General features: G+C 34.4%; 1 protein-coding gene across 12 annotated transcripts; it reads left to right on the plus strand.

The window, feature by feature from the left end:
* Positions 1-2,873: 2,873 nt before the first annotated feature.
* On the plus strand, positions 2,874-22,963 carry LOC105327191 (QRFP-like peptide receptor). 12 transcript variants are annotated; one of them, XM_034447768.2, is made up of 6 exons: positions 4,052-4,453; positions 15,087-15,184; positions 15,284-15,329; positions 17,121-17,218; positions 20,696-20,839; positions 20,997-22,963. In XM_034447768.2, exon 6 carries the CDS (start codon positions 21,577-21,579, stop codon positions 22,753-22,755), a length of 1,179 nt encoding a protein of 392 aa, XP_034303659.2. In that variant the 5' UTR covers positions 4,052-4,453; positions 15,087-15,184; positions 15,284-15,329; positions 17,121-17,218; positions 20,696-20,839; positions 20,997-21,576; the 3' UTR covers positions 22,756-22,963. The 12 variants fall into 12 exon arrangements, with proteins under 12 accessions (XP_065933523.1, XP_034303654.2, XP_034303658.2 ...); XM_066077451.1 differs by lacking the exons at positions 4,052-4,453; positions 15,284-15,329 and adding an exon at positions 2,874-3,217; XM_034447771.2 differs by lacking the exon at positions 20,696-20,839.
* Positions 22,964-23,391: the final 428 nt, after the last annotated feature.

A 23,391-nucleotide genomic window follows, 5' to 3' on the forward strand; every position in this document is an offset into this window, starting at 1 on the left:
ATCCAAGATTAAAGATATAAAAGATAAACATGTAGCCGAATTCAGTTACAAGCTTTTAAATAATATATTATGTAATAATGTATATGTGAGTAAATGGAAAAAAGATATATCAAATCAATGTGTACACTGTAAACAAATAGAATTATAAAACATTTGCTTTTTGAATGTAACAATGTTAAAAACATATGGAATACTGTTAGTAATTTATTGTCATTCAAAATACAATGGAAACATATTGTTGTTGGTTTCTTCTATGAAAAAAGCGATAAAACTAAATCTCTAAATTTACTTATCACTTATGTAGCTTATAGAATTTATAAACAAAAAATGCTTTGTAGATGTGATTCTATGAATGAAACTGAATATATATATATAATTATGTTAAAAAATCCACTTGTTTTTATGCCTCAGTTTTACGTTTTCTAAATGCAAATGCTAAGTGCAAGTTTTTGAAAATCTGTCAAAGATGACGTGATATGTCTTATTATCATAATGTAAAATATTCTATTATCCTAAAACTACTGAGAAGAGACCTGTCTTCTAGTAGAGCTGTCATAAAAGGGGGGTATGGACTGTAAAACAAGGAAGAACCTCCTAATTAAGACAGCAAACTCTTTCTTTCCTTGATTTTTATAACTTAATAATACAGACAACTACAGTGTGCAATTGTAATATAGTAGACTGTTATATACCATGGATACATAAGGTCTGCCTATGTATCTCTACACCCGGAGACTGTGTGATTGATAATGTTGTCTACCGGGTTAGGCAGGATATTACTTGTACATTTATTTAAATATATTTACATTTCCAGTGTCTTTGCCTGTGATAACACTAAGAATCGATTTTGTACTATATAACCCATAATACAAATGACGCCAAAGTGAGGCGCCAGCGGGGTTTGCTTACTCAAATTTAAATATTTAATCGTACGATGGCTTAATGTTATATAAATATAAGTAAGAAGGAATCATTATTTGAATATTATGAGGTGATAATTTCGGTCGGAACGTGATCAAATCTATCATAAAGCCCTTCGGACTTTATTGGATTTGATCACGCCCCAACCAAAATTATCACCTCATAATACTCAAAGAATGATTCCTTATTCCTTATCTCTATACATTGCTAATTTAGCCTTATGTGTACACCACTTTTTTACTTGCTTTGTGAACCTACGCTATTTGTATATACATGTGTACTACACTCAAACATTATCTGTGGAATCTATACAACTCTTAATACTCTTTAAAGTATTTTTTCATAAGCAATATAAAATTAAATTAGATGACAAAAATAATATATAACCATAGTATTTTAGGTAGGACAATGTGCTGCCTTGTAGATAGCTAATTAGATTTTTGTGCTTGAAGTTATTGTATACTTTGTTTGTTCTTGTCAATAAATAAATTAAAAAAAAAATACTTGCAATAGGTTGATTTAAACTGGCGTATGCGTGTCAAAACCACCATGTAGTGTCAATTTTAGAACTTCAATGCCTTTTCTCAGTGTGAGTGGGTCTGAGCTCCATATTTTTGGTCATAGTCTAAATGCGGTTTAACGGAATTTAAACCGATATTAATCAACAAAAATGTGGAGAGATGACCCACTACAGGCACGTAGCATCGTTTTTGAAAGTGGGGGGGGGGGGGGGGGGCCAGACCCATCCAAAAAATCTTGACAAGCAAAAAAAAAAAAAAAAAAATTTAAAGTTTCCCAAAATCTTCAAAATCCTATTCCGGGGGGGGGGGGGGGCGGGGGGGGGGAGAAGAGGTAACTTCAATTTGACTCCTCATTTCCTTATTTTCATATCAATTTTTTACTTACTTCCAAAAAAGTGGGGGGGGGGGGGGCAACTCCATTATAATTCATTTTTTATATGTAAAATTTAAACAATTTGTTGCTGCGAGAAAAAGTGTGGGGGGGGGGGGGGCCTGGCCCCCCTGATGCTACGTGCCTGCACTATACCTTGAAAATGTCATTTTGTAGCCCAACAATTGACCAAATAGGCAGTTGTACCATCTTATTCCCACATCTTCTTTTGTTTGGTATTCAGCGTTAGACAGCTTATAACACAGCAGTTTTTTGTGCTCCTGATATAACTTTAATATCAGATACTTATCCTGAACGCGTTTGACGTTGGGCGTTTGCGTCAGTGTACATGTACGTTGAGGTAGACGTAATACGTCGTAATATACCTGTGTAAAGAAGAATTGTGAACCATCGTTCTTTGCAACCAATGCTGAAGGTTCACTATCTCACCACTCCAAAAGTTAAGGTCAAAGTCATTAGTCCCCTGTCGGTAATGGTGATACCCTGATAAAAATAATCAGCACTCCAACCAGCGTAAAACATCTGTAGCAACATAAACCAATAATCAATATATTTACATCTGTACAACCGGGTATCTTGAGCAGTTTTATCTTCAAACGACAAATAACTTTGAAATAATAGTGAATAATTATTTACTTGCATTTTTTCAACAAAAGAACTGTAGCAATGGATACAATTGATTTTCTTCTACGAATCAAGAGTTGCGATTCTTTGCAAATGCTTAATAAGACTCCTAACTCTTATGATGGCCAGCAGCAATATTTTGTAGAACTGATTTACAATTTTTCATAGGTTTGCAAAATTTGTACATTTGTGCCGTATACTTAGTATTTATTTTGCAAGTTAAAAAAGAGTCCGAATTCTAACCTGCGACAAAAATTCAACAACATTTCTGGATGAGAATTGTAGTCGGAAAACTGCTCACTTATTGTCACGTTTATCTGACAAAAAAAAATAAAAAGCCTCTCGTTCTCCTTAGGAAACACCTGCTCAAACGTGACAGATTGTGAAATGGAGCCAGAGGCAGATCCTGAGTGAGCTAATGCCGGAATTCATACTGCGCAAATTCCACTCGACACGAGTTCACGACAGGTTGTTTCAGTTTGTATATTCTTCCAAGTCCGGGTTAATATAAATACCATAAACACACAATCCCTCATCATTTGTACCTTTCCTGAATTACTAAAAACGGACCCAAGTACTTTGATACGGCTCTTTTATAGATTGTCATTAGAATCCTATCCCACGCCTGGTGGATATACCCATTCATTGACCATTAAACAGGCTGGGTAGAAACCATTAATCTAGTGCGCAGAATTTACGCCTTAATATTTGACCGATATTTGGAAGTCTAAAATCAGTTCAGGAGCCTAAAATCACAGGGGTAAGATGTTGAATTATTAAAAAAGCGTTTTTTTCAACAATGCTTCATAGTGCTCTTTGCATAGAAAATATATCCAAAAATACAAGTTTTCGATGATAATGACATTGTAAAGCATTGAAAAATTATCTTCTCTCTGATTTCTGATTTTCAAAAATATCTTGCTAAATATTCAGTTCTGAACTAGAATGTAATTAAATACAAGTTCATTATTAATAAAAAGAAATTAACCAAGTTAAGAACAGCTTGGTTTCAGCAGGAAATAGTAAATAAGATAAAAGCGAAAGAATTACATTAAATGTTGATGCTGCTATGAATCGTTGCTTAAGAATTTTATTGAGATTTTTGCTTTCAATTTATGAAATACATGTAAATGCATAGGTATAGATATTACATGTATTTCAAGTTCAATGGTAAAAAAAGTAATGCAAAAGCAAATATACCTAATCGACAGCAATCGCGACTCATGAAATAGTCATTAGTATATATATATATATATATATATATATATATATATATATATATATATATATATATATATATATATATATATATATATATATATATATATATATATATATATATATATATATATATAATGCTGTAAACTTTTCATTTTTTCATTTATGAAAACTTAAATCCCTCTATGCAAGTAAGCAAACATGCCAGATTGGCAGCAATATAAGCCTGATAAATGCTTTCTCTTAATAAGAAGAAGATATTATATACAAGAGGTATCAAAAGCAATGTCATGTTGTAAATTTTGAATTTACTGGGTGGGTGTAAATACAAAATTTACAACATGACAACTAGTTGTACTTACACCCACCCAGTAAATTCAAAATTTACAACATGACAGCATTCTAATGACAATCTATATCAGTACAATCGCAACTCCCTGTGGCTCTCAAACAAACGGAAACAACTTCGAATGAATTATAAAAGTTGGCGCCAATGACGACCCCCTTTTCATTAACCTGGAAATGAATAAGAGAAAATGCTTTATCTGAAAATTTGAGCTAAAACTACGATATATCATAAAATATACATTAGAAAAGACATTCAAGGCTTTCTATCCAATATCAAAGTCGATGGGAAGCAACTCAGTTTTGTACATGTATAAAATAATGTCATGATACATTCGAAGCGTTTTTCCGAGCTCTGCCGAAAAAGCCCGAGAAGGTGCGACTGACATCACTCGGAACCTATTCGGAGAAGAACCACTGGATATGCCTAGAGGTGAGATCACTCAGTTTTTTGCAAAACGAATCTTCTAACATCTTTAAGTGTATGCAAACATTTGAGCATCAGAAACGATTCATGCAAACAATATATTTTAATTAAAGTGGTATGGGACACTTGTCGATATTAATGTTGATAAAAGTACATTACAACTAAAATAGTTTTACACTTTTTGACTAAAATATATTTGTTCAACATATTTGAAAAGGTAAAACTTTCAAAAACCTTAGCGGGATTCAAACTCATATTTACAAATTGATAGCTAACGCCCTAAGGGTTTGAGCTACCCTGTTAAGTAACAATTTTGGGTAAGGAAAAAATTATGAGATTAAACTTGAATTTATTTGTTTATTTCGATAGGAAGTACGTCCCAATATAAAGGTGTCTCATTCCACTTTTTCGTCCATTAGCTATATCTTTACGTTGATACGATTTTGATTGACATGTATTTTTGAAAAGAGGTATATACTAGTACTCTGTATTTACCAAATCAAAATATGTTAAGGCAATTATTTATTTTAATAATACATGGTTTGATAATAGCCAAATATTTTGAATTCAGTCACAGTAACATTAAATTCTGCTTACGAGGCAGTCTGACTTTATTAAGGAGACGGTTACATGTATAATATATTTAGCCCCCGTTTTGGAGAAGTGACACTTAAAGGGATCATAAAGTGTGGTTGAACAAACCTTGACCTTTAAAACTTTTCGTAAGGTCATGCCATGTTCGTTGGAGATACATATACACTCAGTGTTTGTTCATTTCGACATAGCTGTTGCATATTGACCAGGAAAAGGGAAAAATTAAATGCTAAGCAGAGGATATTTTTCCCTCCACCGATGCACTAAATTGTACAAAGTTGTGTCGATTCATATGTCCATTACTAAGAGTTAATTATCGTAGCCTTCACTAAAAATTTGAACCAAAAGCTAACATCAATATTTTCTTTGGAACCTGCTATCAAGCTTTGATTCCCGGTTACCCGGTCATCCACATGTTTTGGAAGCTCATTGCCAATTACAGCACAAGACATCAGCAGGCAATGCGAAAACAGACACCACTTTGGCGCCAAAACAAAATGGAAGCTACACGACATACAACTGTATCTGTCTGCTCTAGATGTCTTAATTTTGTTCAGAGCTATAATGCCTTCTATCAAATGTGTCAATAGGACGAGTCAAACCTGAACACGATCGCCCGGGACCGTGTAGCAAATAAGCTCTGTTGGCTAATTGAAATACACCGATTGGGTAGTCTTGTGAAATGAAAGCCGAAGAGCCGAAGCCACAATAGCCGAGATGCGTTGTTGACGGGGAAATACAAATTAAAAATAGAATGACAAATGCTTTCTAGCTCTTAAAGGTATATGTGGCGTATCAGGAGTAAAATTGTTGCCATGAGTTTGAGTAAAAATATACATGCTTCTTATAATTAGACGTTAGATTAGATCATTCTTAAAACAGATTACACTCGAAGCATTATAATTCCGATATTGATTAATGTAGAACGATATGAATTTTAATAAAGGCGAAAAACGATTTTAACGTCATCGACACGGTAAACGGAGTAAATACAAACCAAGGGATGCATGTACTGAAAGTGTTTATCCCTACTTCAAAAATTTCTCTATACGAAAATCCACTTGTGGTTTATAACTTATAAAGTAAAGGCATGGAACACATGGAACACGAACCTGACTAGAAAAACCCCGACAACTTCATGATAGAAACTTTCAGTTTAATTTGGCTTTCATCCTATTCCATCAATCTACAAGATCTCGGAAGATCTTCCCTTTGCTTCTATCTTTGTCAGTCTGTCTCTTGTTATATTTCTTTGCCCAATCTGTCAAACCTCACGGTCTACCACGCTTTCTCGTCGTCGCCATTGCTGTTGATAGACCAAGATGGATGTCATGAGACCCATTTTAGGCGGGCTTATTCAAATCTTTTGGGTTTTTTTTTAACGCAAGTAAGAAATATTTTTTTTATTTCTCGTATCTTTGATTTGTTGAGCGATTGACTTAGACATCTTTTTTATGTTAAAGTCCAACCCTCAGATAAAGTAATGGAGCAAATAATCAGATCTTATTCAGTAACGTTATTCACTTAGAATATGCCACATACATCTTTAAACTATATCATACTATAAAATTGCATTTGGAGAAAAAAAATAGATCCTGGAACACAAGGTTGAGTTAATTTTTTCAATATGTAGCCTAGAACATGCCTTCGAAATAATGGAGGAAAACAATTGATAAGATGGGTTGATGGATCTACTCATTTCACCGTCTGAACGACGTTTTACAGGGTAACGCAATAGGCCGGACCTGTAACAACCAAGAGCGTGTCACCGCCTACCATGATACAGGACGTTGATCTAAGGTGGCAGGGGACAGTTTTTTTGATACAATTCACTGTAGCCGAGAGATGCATGTCTTCGGAACTCTGTAACTAGAATTTCCTCAGTTCCCATTCAGCACAAATACCTTTAATTCACTCTTTATAAGGCCAATCACCAATTTCTGAAGAAAATTACTAGTCAAAACCTGTAAAATTCTCTACATACTGGTTTTTATGAGATTTTGACCCTTTAATATTTTGCTTATTTTTCATGATTTTTCAGCTTTTTAGACCTCCCCCAGCTAATTCCCTGCAGAGGGTTGACCTTCCGTACCGCGTGCATGTTGCACTATCACATGTCAGAAACTTACCAGTGTATAGTTTACAATGTCCCATCCACCTACTTTTCGTGTTATTTTACCTCCCGTCTGTAACTTGCAATTTCACTGTGTAAAGTCAGCACAACAGTCATAGCCGCAGGTTTCGCATTTTACTTCTGATTCTCATGTACCTAACATAAGGGGCCTACATATTGCATATCAATTTCAACAACAGACACCCCTCTAACTAATGATAATCATTAAAAATCATTTCATGAATTTTAGCAACAATCATAAGCCTTCAAGTACAGCAACTCTCAATTTTACAAAAATTTTGACGGGTACTTTATTCGAAACTGTCCCTTGCTACCTAAGGGGCCTCGCTCAAAGATCACTGACTTCCGGTTTAGAGCACTCTAAATACAGATTTTATCTTTGTAATATCCAGTCACTTACTACGACAACATTTAAAACATTCAGGACTCAGAAATGGTTTTAATCACCAATTAAATGCCCTGATGCTGTTTTGACTGCACTACAGCATCAATTAAACAGAAGGTCATCGAAAAAAAATCAAGCAGATAAGAGAATTCATTTTTCTGTAATAATACTGATACTGTGAGTTATTGAAGAATGAGATGACGGATCAATTATCTTCATCAGTGTTGTCGGGAATATCGAAGACGACAAAAACATTATTTATTCCTCCAAAGCATTTTTTTGCATGAAGAGATGACGACTTTGTCTAATGTTGACAATTTATAAACTTTATTTGACCCCGAGACCGGTTACAAAGTTAATCAAGATGTATAGATCTCGGCTTTACCAAAAGAGGCCAACATGATTGGTTTATCTGAAAACCAGTAGTCTCTCCAATAGATATCAATCGGAGAAAAAATTTTGTATCTTGTTAGCAAGACTTGGAAAATTAACTGAGGATGGAAACTCGCTTCCTGTTCTCGCCCCTTGTAATTTGAGCATTCTCTTTTTTAACAATTACAAGCACAAACGAAGTGTTTTCAATGTAAAATCAAGAGAGACAAGTTATCTGTCTGTGTAAAACACGAGAACACTGAGAATGAGAAATTCCCAAAATCTTACCTATATAATGACCTTGATCCTTTACAAACATTGACTACTGACCTTCATTTGATCAGATACCTGCATTACAGGTTGTTAAGAGGAAATTACAGATGTAATTTTGCATGCCGACTGGAAAGCGTCAACCCTACAAACAAACAGACGGACAAAAACACACATATTTAGACGCACAGATCTTAGAGAAATATATACAAACTTCATTTTAAATATTCTTTACAGATCGTACATATATATACGTAATTGTCACGTAATTAATAGTATACATGTACAATGTAGTTAGTACGTCGCTACAATATAGGCATTCTCTCTGTTTTCCTCTGGCATAATTATGTATACAGAAGGTTGTGCAATGAGCTATAGTCCCAATGACATAAGAAAGCGTGCTCGTTTATCCATACACTAAATATTATATTTCATAATAAAAATTGTGCAATGATTAATCAGTGTTCTCCAGCTTTCATCTCCAAACATAGATTTATCTGTCATCGTTTTATTGCTCGAGGAAATGCCTTCTGAGTGATAGTTTTCCGTTAAAATGTACTGTATGGTAAAGGTGCACGAGGCAAAGCGTACTCTGTTAGGGTGATGCCTGTCATGTGGCTTTGGATTCTCTGGCTCTCTCAAATATTGTCAATTTTTAACGTGAAGGAGCTGCAAATCTTCGATGAAGGGTTGAAACAAAAACAGGAAGTGAATAATTTTCCGATTAATCATCTACTCTTCATCTTGTTCTGGTGCCAATAAAATTGAATTAACCGATATTACCTGAATTTGCGCAGTTAAAGATCACCAGGTGTGTGTTAGATTAGGCCCGTCCATCAAGTCGTCTGTTCAGTGTCCTAGATTGTGACCCACAGTCATTGATGACGCCGGGAAAGACCCAGCATCCGATAAATCAAGCCAACGCCAGACATTCAGAAAGTGCGAACAATTAAAACCAAAAATGGAAATTAGAAATGGTATTGCTGTTTTGTGTTATGGCTTCTTGGATTTCAGTATACGGTTTGTTTTGGCCTGATTGAGGTCTGAACAGATTTAAAATGATATGTTACTTCAATTTGAATTCTCTATAGTTGTAAAAACTCTAAATCTCGAACTCGAACAGAATGTCGATGAACTTTAATGGAGGAATTATCGCAGAGAGAGAGAGAGAGAGAGAGAGAGAGAGAGAGAGAGAGAGAGAGAGAGAAAGAGAGAGAGAGAGAGAATGCCACTCAAGTATATCAGTCCTTCTATCAATGTTTGTAACAATAATGACACGCACTGTTTTTCAATATTCATAGATAGTGAAATAACCTCTTTGCTTTTGGTTGATAAAATAAAGTCTCCAATATTGTTGATACTGTTCAATACTTCATGCTATAAGTCAAAGATCATTGGCCTGTACTTATTTGCATTGTGTAGAGTAACAATTGTAATGTAATGAATACATGGAATGCTTGATTTAATAAATATCAAAACCTAAATCCCAATTGAATGAAAAGGTAATTACATGTAATTGTTTTTACAAACTTAATTTCTCATGAAATTATGTGTTAATGGTTGAAGTCTTTGGTATAGTATTGATACCTTTTCGTTACTTCTATAGATCAGAAAGTTTCAAAGTGAGTGTATCTAAGTTTTTCATAGTACATCAGTAGTAACGATGTGAACGTATGGTAAATAAAAAGCCCAAAAAGGAAAAAAAAATTATTATTGTACTTAGATTTTTTCTTTAAATGTTTTAATTTTTCTCTATTTTTTGTTTCATTTTTTTCTCTAGTAAGTTTTGGTAAAAGAAAACTGCACATTCTTGATTTATTTTTTCGATTCAAAAGTTTCAATTCGTTTAACGACCGTTTAACTTTACTTGCATGTACATGTAACCTTTACGTGTACAAACACAGTTAGACCAAAAGTGCGTCGTCTCGTTTTGCGCAATTCAGAATGCACGTTAGAAGCTTTTATTGTTATAGTGCAGCTTGATATTCCAATTTGAGGCTAATAAGTTGTCCTTTGTACCATGTTTGGCAGACGTCACACGTCATAGGGCTTTCCGGGGCTCCCACGTGGTCCTATAGACAAGCGATGGTTAAGCTGTGCGGAGGATTAAGCACAGATATCTAACGAGCCGATTTATCAATTATAAACGATGTTTGAAAATCAGTCGAGTTTAGATGCTAATCCATGAGTCTGGTTTCTACTTTAATCTAACCTTTAGCGTTGGTTATAAACCCCAATAAGGGGTTTGATTGTTCACGATTATACATTCGTTTAGAAAGTTAAATTTAATTTTCTTTCTTTCTACTCTGCATTAGAGTGATTAGGATCTTGAATATAGCAATTTAATTTAATTTTAATTATGACAATTCCTTATATTTCTTGAAAATCTAATCAATAAATAACATGATAACGTTTTAAACTCCCTACTCTTAAATTTAATTATGAATACTGTTGTATTAACGCCTAGTAATGACTTCTTGGGAGAAGGGAAACAGGAAGGATTTTTGCCTTTGACAGGGTACCTTTCTTCGTTAAAATTGCTATCGCATATCTAAAACATAGGAAAATTCAGAACCTAGGTATTGATGATAGAATGGCGTGTTGACTTGTTGATGCATGACACAAAAATCGAGGAGTAAATATCCAGACTAATTGGGTTTTGGGATCGAAAATCAAAAATAGTTTGTTGGTTTTTTTGGTGGTATTTAGTATGATTTTCCTAATTGATTTCGTCTTGGTTTACACAGTCTTTCTGTTGAATAGATTTATCAAACGCTCAGAATGAGACAGGGACAGTATTTCAGTAAAATCAAATATTCTTAACGTTATAATACCAGTCCACTCTTATTAAACTTCGAAGAAAAAAAAAGTAATCTTGGGAAATCAAACCTACAACTGCACAACCAAACACAGTTGTGTTGGTTATTTTCTTAGATTTTAAACTTTTCTCTTCAGTATATACTATAAACTTTTCGGTCATTGTGTAATTTGAATTTCTTCTTATATAGCCATTGTTACATGTATTTAATATATTACTTATTTAAGATCACCCAATGCATCAGTGCATTGCTAGAAAAGAATTAAAGGGACGAGCACGATTTTAGATCAAAATTTTAATTTTAATTTTTTATATATAAAATTGTTTACTTGCACATTTTTAATGATGGACCAAAATTTGAATGTTAGAATTGAAGTAATAAAGGAGATACAGAGGTAAGAACTCTTTGTTATGTAACGAAGCTCGAGTCTTATATTTGTTTACAAATAATGTTAAGTATGGCATTAACATTTTTTTTGACATAATAACTCGTGGGAAACAAGGCAAACCTATTCAATGTGTTTATAAAATATATAATTAATAGAAGAAGCAACATTTGAATGAAACTTATACCAATAAAACACATATGTAAACAATAACAAGGCTCGAGCTTTGTTTACAAAACAAAGAATTCCAAACGCTGTACCTTGCTTATAACTCAATATCTGACCTTCAAATTTTGACAAAGCATTAAAAATACCCATATTATCCATTCTAAACATTAAAAATGGAAAAATAAAATTCAAAATTTTGAGCTCAAATCGTGTCCAAGTCCCTTTACGTCTCAATTTGTTCCATAATTATATTAAAGTTGTTTTCCATCGTTTTCCAAATTTGACGGGGGCGTACAAGGCGATATATCCCCCATCTTGGAGCAATAAAAACAATATGATCAAATGTTGCACAGATAATATTTTTTGTCTTGTACATACATTGTTAAAATTATAAATTTAACGATGCATATCAATAACATGCTTCCAATCTGTAAACAAAAGAGATCTAGGTTTTCAAATTAGACCACACGACGTTTTGTGCATATACTGCCCATTTACTTTGCTATGTTATACATTTTTGGTATGTATGGGTCTAGACTCCAACCTAAAAATATTTTTGATAAAAGAATAAGTTTTCACTCTTTAATATTGATTTATCAAAGTGAAGTCTAGACCCATTATGGGTAAAAACTCGTGGTTTTCATAAAAAAACCTCAAAACTTTCTTTATAGCTGTCAAACTATTAAAAAATTTTACAATGATCAATATGTGTCAAGGTCGCTCTGTGTGATAGGCGGAGGACTGTGGACAGTGCCTCTCGGCTGAGGGGGTGTTCGAATCATAGCAGCGTTTTTTTTTATTATTAAGCTCTTTCTGCGCTTTGGCTTTCTTTTAGGTAAACCTTTTCAAAATCTTTTTTATACAATAGATTTATTTGGAAAAATATTTTAAAACTGTCAGATAGCGAAAATAAAACCCCAAAACACAATGGTCTTGTCCAGTCCAAATAATGTCAAATAAACAATAACACTAGCACAGTCAGACGTTGTGATGTGGAGAAAATAAACATAGAAATCAAACTAAGGTATAAATGCATGTTTGTTAATGATTAGGTAATAAAGTATTATATTAAAACATTACATGTACTGATGCACACAAACAAATAAACGATTCTTTGCGTGGACCCTGAGGTCCACGCAGAAAATATATAAGCGAGGTTAAACCGGATGCTATGGGGAAAATTCAGCCTGCGCATGAGTTAGCCTGGTTCCTGTGCGTAATGGGTAGCTCAGGGAACCAGGTTAGCACACGTTTATCTGAATCGGTATCGGGATTCCGTGCCATATGCACATATAAATTCAAAGGCGCTGTAATTGTAAAGATGTCAGTAAACAGTACAGAAACAAAGTATTCCTTTAAATAAAATGATTGGCACGTGATATGAATTATCAGTATTATGAAATAAGTTAATGTTATGCCGAAACTACAACATGCATCATGTAGCATAATTTGCAATATGTTTTGTTGTTTTCCGAATACACATGTAGCTTAACTTTACTTTTATAGTAGGCGGGCTAGAGAACTTCCCGATTAAATTTTTTAAGCATTTAAGTATGATTGAATAATTATGTCACTGTATAAAAGATTAAATCTCAAGAAAAATGCATCAAAATATGAAATTTTTAATTTACACAAAGCTGTCACTGCATAGTTAACAAAGTAATGCGAATCGTAATGTGTGCGCAAATAGTAGAATTCACCGAATGCCTGATACTATACATGCAAATTTCATTCATAGATAGATCATAATTATTTGAGAAGTATGAACCCTTTTAATTCTGAGATAAAAAGTCAGGGCTATACATACATGTATACATAATACAACGTACAAATTTAGTGGTTAAATGCAGAAGGCTAGAGTCGGCTAGAGTCGGTGGAATCTCTGATAATCTTAAGGCTTTCACGTTTTCGTTGGAAACACATGCAAATGGTCCACGTATTGTAGTCCTTTTTTAAAGGACAGCAACTTGTTTTAATATAAGAGATGTACATAAGTTTCAGGAGAGAACATAATAGGCATAATGCCTGCTGTTCAGTCCATTTCAATGTAATCGTCAATGGAATCGTCTCATATTCGTAAAAGCGTGACGTTGTTGGGCTTATCGTATAAACTCTTATAAACAGTTATATCAGGGCAGAATTTCACCCAATCTTATTTCCGGGGTCATGACCTTTATTTTGACTGAAGAGTTCAGTGTGTTAATGAACACTATTTGTACACACTAAATGCATTTACTATATATTCTCAGTTACCATGACATTATTGCCTCTCAATATTGTTGGCGAAATGAATAGCCTGACCTATTCAATCTACGTGTAATTAGGCTTCTTGTAGCCCCGCTTGTAGCTATGAAGAAACAACACCATAAGAATTTGATGAACTAGGGACTGGACGCGGTGTACTGTTTTCCCGCGATGAGTTTGATCAGCCTATCGATCTGTCATTATGATAGCTCCTCCATACATGAGAGAAATCGTTATAGTGCCCAAATATCGTGGGGAGGACTTCCAGTTTCTCTATACCTTTGTCTAAATCATATACTACCTCACCAATGGCATTTGTTAAACTCTGGTGTTGGATAAGGCTTCCAACGACATCATAATGGGAGAGGGAGCCTTGACTCCGGAAAAGTAAAGATTTTGTTAATCTTAAAGGTTAAGTTAAATTTACAACAACAACAACAAAAACAACAGATAGGCGTCAACCCCTCCCCCTTTCTAGAAAGGAAAACTTTCCTGTATATGCCATTTGCAACTACTAAAAAAAGTCCACACGGTAGTAAAAATGAGAGTAAAACTTTTTTTTTCCCTAAGAATCCAGCATGATTGCTCATTAACCATATATACTAAAAGTTAACGAGGACAAAGTCGTAAAAAGAGCATTCCATCCTACTAAAGTTTTCTTTATTGATTGTAACATTTTTAAATGACATCACACTTTAATCAGAGAGCCATTTTAAATTTACTGAAGAAGAACATGGTCATTAAAATGGCATCATTGAAAACTGGCAGCTTGAGGCTTCTTGTAACAATGCATGCTTTATGTAATATAGATAAAAGATAATCTGAAAACAGTCAAAGTTTATTATACTTTTTTGTCGCTCTTGATTGAGAAAAACTTACGGATCATTCCTTCGCTAATGTGTAGGCTTTGCAAATTATATAGCTTTGGCGACTACGGAATTTTTCATCATAAAACTCTAATCTGCGTTCGTAGGAAATACCGCGAACACAGGGAAAGAGTTCCTCTCCTCCAGGGGAGAATAAGATTGCTTCGCAAACTAATGTGTATTTAATAAATTTATGAACGGGAATTACACGTGAAATTTCTGTTGATTGTTGCTGAGTGTACCTCGTTACGAATCCATGTACAAGCAACACCTGGACGACCGATTAACATCAAACAGAGCGAGATTCTTCCAGCTTACATCAGATTTACATCTAATGTTGTGCTTGTATAATGTGTGATGTAAGTTAACATCAAATGTTGTGTAGCCCTTGTCATTTTACAGGGCCGTATCTGGAACCCTAATACGTGCCATTGTCATTGTGACGTCGACAGTACTGTGGAAGAGCCAGATTCGATTCAGCCTTGGAAACGAATTAGTAGGTAAGGCAGTGTAATTCACAAGTTCATGGACTGTTGATATGTTCTTTATATTTCGTGGCTCAGGCCTTTATGATTTCTCTGTTGTATTTCAAATCACAGCTGTAATGCATGAACATGTTTGAGCTTCCCTGTTTGGCGTGCGCAGGTAATCAATGTTTTCACGTATTTTATTATTTAGATTTTTCCTGATTAATGGCGTAAGCAATTGAATTTTAATTCTCTCTAGTATTGAAGACCTTTGTTGTGTCTCCATTACTATCATTATTGGCTTTCGGAATGTTTTTCCTGTCGAGCTAATAGACTATTTGGATATACCTTCGTGCTAATTACAAAAGAAGGGTACGCAAACATAGCATATGCTTACAAATAATTCAGCAAGTCTGGTTAACCTACCGACACAACATGTCCAGTTCACCCACCGACACAACGTGTCCGGTTTAAACCATCGACACAATATGGACACTTTAAAACACCGAAACAACATGTCCGGTTAAAACCATCGACCCAACATCCCTGGTTTAAAACACCGACACAATATGTCCGGTTAAATTCATCGACACAACATGTACGGTTTGATACACCGACACATAATATGTGAGGTTAAAAACATCGACACAACATCTCCGGTTTAATACATCGACAAAACATGTACGGTTTAAAACGTCGACACAGTATATACGGTTTAAAACACCGATACAATATGTCCGGTTTAACCCATCGACCCAATATGCAAGGTTTAAAACACCGACATAATATGCACAGTTTAAAACACCGACACAATATGCAGGGTTTAAAACATCGACACAATATGTCCAGTTTAAAACATCGACACAATATGTACGGTTTAAAACATTGGACATGTTGTTATCACATCGATAAACATGCACAGTTTAAAACATCGACACGACGTGCACAGTTTAAAACATCGACACAATCTGTAAGGTTTAAAACACTGACTTATCATGCACATTTTAAAACATGGACACAATATGTCCGGTTTAACCCATCGACACAATAAGCAAGGTTTAAAACATTGACACGACGTGCACAGTTTAAAACATCGACACAATCTGTAATGTTTAAAACACCGACTCATCATGTCCGGTTAAAAACATCGACACAATATATGTCCGGTTTAAAACATCGACACAATATGTACGTTTTTTGGGTTTTTTTTTTATATTTTTATCTTTTATTAAAATCATTCTTCATCACAAAACATACATATTTTGATACTCGTATCGTATAAATACCGGTATATCTTCTGTGTAATAAGCATAGTTTTACATACATGAAAAAAATATTATTGTACATAAATCTATTGTACAATAATTATAATAATAAGTATTCATCATAAACATACATCGTATTACTGTATCACATATCATATATCAAAAATATGGTACTTCATATACTGTTTTGAATTATAGAAAGTTTCCAACATTTTTATAAAAATCGTTTTTATTTCTACCAGTACTGGTGATAATTACCGTCTGGAGAAAAAGAGTATTTTTAAGCTTGTGCCTTAGGTCTTGCTCACACATTCTTTCTTTCTGAATTCTAATATGTACGGTTTAAAACATCGACACAACATGCACGGTTTAAAACATCGACACAACATGTACGGTTTAAAACGTCGACACAGCATGTACGGTTTAAAACGTCGACACAACATGTACGGTTTTAAACGTCGACACAACATGTACGGTTTAAAACATCGACACAATCTGTAAGGTTTAAAACATCGACACAATCTGTAAGGTTTAAAACACCGACACAATATGTCCGGTTTAAAACATCGACAGAACATGGAAGGTTTAAAACACCATTAATATAAGTTATGTTTAAACTAAGTTGATGATGATGTAGATCTCAAAGAAATGCAGAAAAGCGCGACTTATGCCCCAACGGCTAATATTTTATTAATATTTTTCAGCAAATTACTAAATCCTATACATGAAAACTGATGAATGTTTAATATCCTATCGAGATTCTGTGGTTTTGTGGGAATGTGTTCGCCACTTTCGGGAGACAGTAAGTTGCTACTTCCTTTATTAAGACACAAGCATGTTGCGGATAACATCAGATAAACCTGCATATATTTTGGATAATCACCTTAATAAGTTTCTAGCGTTATAATGCCTCCTTGATAATTGTCACGTTTAATCAATCAAAAGAGCCATGTTTTCTATTTTCTATGCACCACTTATCAATATAGGAGTATTAAATCTCAATAATGTTCCCTTAATCAGCCCCGTGAGCGTTTATGCTTGTAAATGATAAATGATAAAAAATCCGTAATATTCGATTTTATTAGCCCATTTATCCAGACTGTCAAAAGAAATGGCCAGTATTTACAAAAATACCAAAAACTGTGGAAATTAACATCAGTATATGAAATGACTTATAGGTTTGTGCTTGGTCCCACACTTTTAAATTCTCTAGAACTAGTCTTATTTTACCTTGAAAAATTACAAAGATCAAAGTGGTCAAAAATATAACTTACAAATGGGAAAAGAACTTCTCCCTTAGAAGTAGATTTTCAGATGAAGATAGAATAATCAAAAGAACCAACACATTTCTGTGAAAGTTACGTAGGTGTAGAGATATAGTGTAAACTTCTTTAGATTCCGGACATTGAGCAAAGGTTTTGTATCTGCCTTGACGCCCATCAAGTCAAGTAGAGTCAAGTTCCGCACTAAATCTTGGAACAATGCTACAGAAATGAACGGATAAAGCAACATTCCGACGTCCTGTAGACATATTTGACAGTATGTTAACTTAAATCACAGATGTTGTTTTTTGTTCAATCGTTGCTTATTGGTCCTAACATTTTTAATCAAAGACTTTTTTTTCTTATTTATTTTCCTAGTCTCTGATCCGGCACGTTATCAATCATGCCGCCTCGAAGAAATCTTCGGGAGTGGTTTAATCGGTTTTAATTAAAAAGATTTTAATACATCCAGAAGTTAAAAAATTATGTCGCAAATCTTTCTGTAAATATAATAACACATATACTTATTTTTTGTATAAAGAAAATTTTACAATGGAATCATATATGTTTATCCAATCTCGTAATATAAGAAAAATACTTTGTAGATTCAGAATAAGTGCACAACTTACGAGTTGAAAGAGGTAGATATGAATTTGCAAAAAATAATACTCGTCAAAGAATTCCTTTAGAAAGAAACAAAAGGACGTGTTTATTATGTACCCAAAATTGTGTAGAAGATGAAAGTCACTTTCTTACTGAATGTCCATTATATAAAGAAGAAAGAAATTCATTTTCCCATTATGTCTCAATACTCAACAAAAACTTTATACTTTTAACAAAGAAAGACAAATTTATCTGGTTAATGTCGAATGAAGACAAAAAAATACTTACAAAGTTAAGTGAATTTCTGATCAATGCTTTCAAAGAAAGACAGAATACTTTGAGATCTAAATGACCGGTGAATTACTTATACAAATCATGATACTATCTTTATATTTGTATAAACTACTTTTATGACTATATATTATATGCACACTGTTCATATGTTTTGACATACTGATGTACATTTGCCCGGCTGTTACAAGTTCATGTATGTGTATGGCCTATTTTTATATGTAGAATCTCTCTTTTAGGCATTTCTATCTAATATCTGTAATCTTCACTTGTATGCCCTCTGGGCCCATAATTGGAAATAAACTATTATTATTATTTTTATAATAACACATTTGATAACACTTCAACTGATAGATCAACGACAAAGAGCTGTTGTTTTAACCATTTAAAGGCCCAAGACAATGGCATTGTATAGCTGTTGTTGGATTTAATCATCAGTGCTTTCTCTTTTAAATAGATTAAAAAAAAGAAGAAAGCAAAAAAGTTTTTAAAGAGTTAAAAAGCACTGTACGATATCATTTTTATGTTAAGAAAAAGAAACATGTCCGTTAAATATCAATGATTCCTATCGAGTAGTAGTTTTTGCATCACTTGTAGATATTCCCAAGTTTTCTAAATGATCCCCCCCCCCCGACATAATTTTTGCCAGAAAATATTCATAATACTTAATAAAATATGCCGGATGGTGAACAAATTAACAGCAGATCTACCTACTTTTGGACTTGATTATTTAGCCATTAACTGTCATTTAGTAAAATAAAAAAAGGGAACTTTCTATCATTTTAGCTAAAAGTGTTGACATGTTCCTATTTATACAAAGCTCTTTTCATAAAGAGATTAATATGGTCTAAAAATGGCCACGACAAATTAGCCGTCTTAATAAAAAAGATTTAAAAGACTGCTAAAGTACAATTAACGACAAGATCTTTTTTTTTAAAAAGCTTACATAAAAGTACATAGTTAAAAGTCATCTGTTCAATCCATATACTATTCTTACTATAATAAATATTTCAAATAGAATTGAAAAAGCTTTATAGGTCAAAGGTTAAATTATCAAACCCAAAAAATAACCTATGGTTTTTCTTGGGGGAAATAGTACTGCGAAGTTGATGACATGTTTTTGAGTGACACAAAAAAACCCAATTAATTAAGTCAATATTTATTCTATTTGGCCATGGGTGTTAAGTGCATGCACAGTTTTGCAACTGTGCTGTATCTATTATAAAGGTTAGCAATCAAAAATTAATGTTCAATTCTTTCTGTGTTTTATCTTTGTTAAGTAAATATATTCTTTCTGTCTTTGAACTATAGGGCATCCTTTGTTGATCGTGAAAATATTCCCCCCACAGAATTAGATAGAAATGGCCATTAACCTTGACAAAGACAATTTTGTTGCGGAGGAAGCCTTTGTATAACCTTGATACCAAGTTTGTGGTATGAAACCAAGAATGCCCGACTTTTCCTCATGATTAAAAATAGTAAAATGACCACACGGCTGTGTCTCTCTGATTTACTTTGATATTTTTCATCATATTGTTAAGTTATCTGATAGTTTTATAGCTAGCGTTATTACGTGTGTCTGGAATTTTTAATAACTAATGTTAAAAATAGAAAACCCGTGTTTTGTTGTGTTTTTTAAATACAATGTAGAAAATTCGACACTGCTCTATATTGGTTATTTTGTTTTCTTTAATTTTTTTTACATTTGAATTAATTCCTATTGGATGTGGAAAGCGTTGAAGGACTTAAGTTGTTGAGTGTTGGGTACTCATCAATTTTGCGTGGATATACATTGAAGTCAATAGAAGAACAGACGAGTGCAATGGATCAAATACATTTAACTTTATCGTGTAAATAACATAGATAATCAATTGCTATTCCATGTTAAAAAGATAGATGAAGTCTAGGACGGGCAAGATAATATTAAGCCCCCTTCGTTTAGAACCCCCTCCCCACCAACCCCAGCAAAGCGTCCAAGGCGGAAAGTCCCGGTTCCTGCGTTCTGGATCACTGTTTGTGTCCCCAAGTTAAAAAAAATTCAAGTGGAACCAGATAAAACGTGATAATTAAATTGCATCACACTATCACAACAGTTAATGTAATTGGTCTCTTAATATTTTTAGATATTTTGCCGTCTGTGTTCTAATCAGATTGGATATATGTAGATGATGGAGTCGTCTCCAGGAGTTTCCTCTATTCTGGACAGGATAGCAATCTTTTACAGTTTCAGGCGCTGGTTCAATCAATGGTTCAATGGAGGGTTGGATGTACAAATATTTGTTAGGCGTTTTAGACAACATGTTTTGTTGTAGCTAATTGTCATTCATCTATTTTCAAGTGTCATTCACCTAATTTGGAAATGGGATTTTTTTATGATTTGCACTGACAGATTTACTAATTTGTTGACTATTTCATATTTTGAAGGATTATCGGAGTTAATCGTCGATTAATATCGTTCCCTCAGTCCCTGGTCAGCCTTCAGGTAGACAGTGTGTCGCACGGAACAATACACCTGGCGAGAGGATAAGAGCGCGGCCACTTCATTCAGCCTGTTAGGGGAATTATCATTAAAACACATGCTGGTGTATTTTGTTTACTTGAAAAACAAAATAACTCGAACATTATATTAACATGTGTAAAGGATATCACCGATGTACTACCGATAGCTCTTAACTCTTAGATGGTGATTTATTGCTGATAATTTTCTTTGATTTTTTGGAATGGAAACGTTGCAAACATTTACGCTGTACAAGTGTCTGTTTACTCTGGAGATTGTGAATTCGTGTTTATGTGATGGAATCAGCATCGTCGAAAGATAACTGACCAGCGATGATGCTACAGTAGATATTACTCTGCATATATTTAACGCTTGTTAACCCAGCAGCGTACGCCTCTTTGCCTCTATAAGTAGTCTTTTTGCAGTGAAATATCGATACAGCGGCGCGCAGTGAATACCATTGAGTATCTTACATGGCTTTCTCAGTCTTTGACGGGTAAGCAAAGCATGGAGTCCCTGCAAAACATAAGTGACAACGCGACGGGAGACGTTATGTCCCAGTTTTCTTTTGGATACCTATCCGAGGATGCCAACTTCACCGGGGCTGACACTTTCAACTACTATGATTTCGACTTGGAGAAATTTGCTGAAACTATGCGAGAAGAGCTCAAAGGATACAAGGAGCCGCGAACCATCGCTCTGATGTTTCTCTACTCCATCGTTTTCATCGTCGGACTTTTCGGAAACATATTTGTCATCGTCACAGTTTTTCATTACAAACACATGCGAACTTTGACCAATGTGTTTTTAGTGAATCTGGCCATCAGTGACCTATTGGTCGTGCTTTTCTGCATTCCAATCACGCTGGGAACGTACGTTTACAAGGATTACGTCTACGGCATCGGGATGTGTAAACTGACGTCGTTTCTCCAAGGAAGCGCGATTTCTGTGAGTTCTCTCAGCCTTCTCACGATCAGCATCAACCGGTTCATTGCCATACACAGACCTTTACGCGCAAAAATCATATTCTCAAAACGGCGCGTTTACTTTGTAATTGTGGCCATTTGGTGCATATCTTTCGCCGTCTTTGTGCCTTTATTGGTTGTGAACAATATTAAAAACATCGGAATTCCGCCATTCTTCAGCAAGCGGATTTGTAACGAGCATTGGGACATACCGAACGGGAAAGAGTTGTACAACATCCTGGTATTTATCTCAATTTTCTTGATACCACTGATCGCTATGGTGTTTGCGTACACTAAGATAAGTTTGGTACTGTGGAGGAACAACGACAAACCCATCACCCAGACTCGGAGGGTGATTCTACAGAGGCGGCGGACGGTCAAACTGTTGATCTGTGTTGTCGTCATATTCAGCGTGTGCTGGCTACCCTACAACTTCACCAACATTTGGTTAGAATTTAACATCACGACCGCCAGCGTTGTCGTTTCCGAACAGATATACCCTCTGTTTCAGTTGCTTGGAATTTCTAACTCCGCGATAAACCCGATCTGCTATTGCATGATGAGTAGTGGGTTTCAGAAAGCGTTCATAAGGTTATGTTGTAGACGGAGATTGAACACGAAGCCCGATGTTATTCTGATGGTGAAATTCAAGGACGGGAGTTCCGAAAGTCAAGAAATGACGGAACTGACGACTAGATTATCAAGACACACTGCTCACTGATTATGACGTCATAACAGTCTTATTTATAGACTTGTGTCATTACAATATTTATTTGATTAACACGGCATCATCCGATTATTGCTTAATATTTATTTAACATTGTGATATCTATATTTTCTTGTTTTTTTCTGAAATGAATTATTTTATTTGTTATAAAGTTCTCAGCATATAAAGAACCGACTCATGTTCTGATGTTGTTGAGTTAACAAAAGCGGGAGAGCGCGATGGCGATTAGACGGCGTCAAAGCCAGTTTATTTTGTCTTGAAACAACTTTAAACAACTCGCCTCCAATTGGGAAGAAATAATTGATATTAAGAGGATCGGCAAGTGTTCAGTGCCCTATATGTATGCTTGAAATAGTTTAAACAACACACAGAATTTGGGATTAGGGCATCAAAAGCAAATGTACTCTTTAGTTCCTATCAATTTAGTAGGGTATTTATTAAAAACAGATACAAATCGCACAGACACGGACAGGATAACCTCAGTTTATAAGAAGCTTATTCACATCTGCAGTATCAAAGCGAGCGATTGAAAACCTTTACATTGTCTGTGTATATTTACTACAGAATTACGAAACATCTCTGAAAGAAATGTCTGTAAGTGATAAACTTTCCAACGTAATTCTGTCAATG

Source organism: Magallana gigas, chromosome 2 (assembly GCF_963853765.1).
Source record: "Magallana gigas chromosome 2, xbMagGiga1.1, whole genome shotgun sequence".
Classification (NCBI taxonomy): domain Eukaryota; kingdom Metazoa; phylum Mollusca; class Bivalvia; order Ostreida; family Ostreidae; genus Magallana; species Magallana gigas.

Coding starts and splice junctions, on each gene's coding strand:
- LOC105327191 (XM_034447763.2), top strand. CDS start 21,577: ATGGAGTCCCTGCAAAACATAAGTGACAACGCGACGGGAGACGTTATG.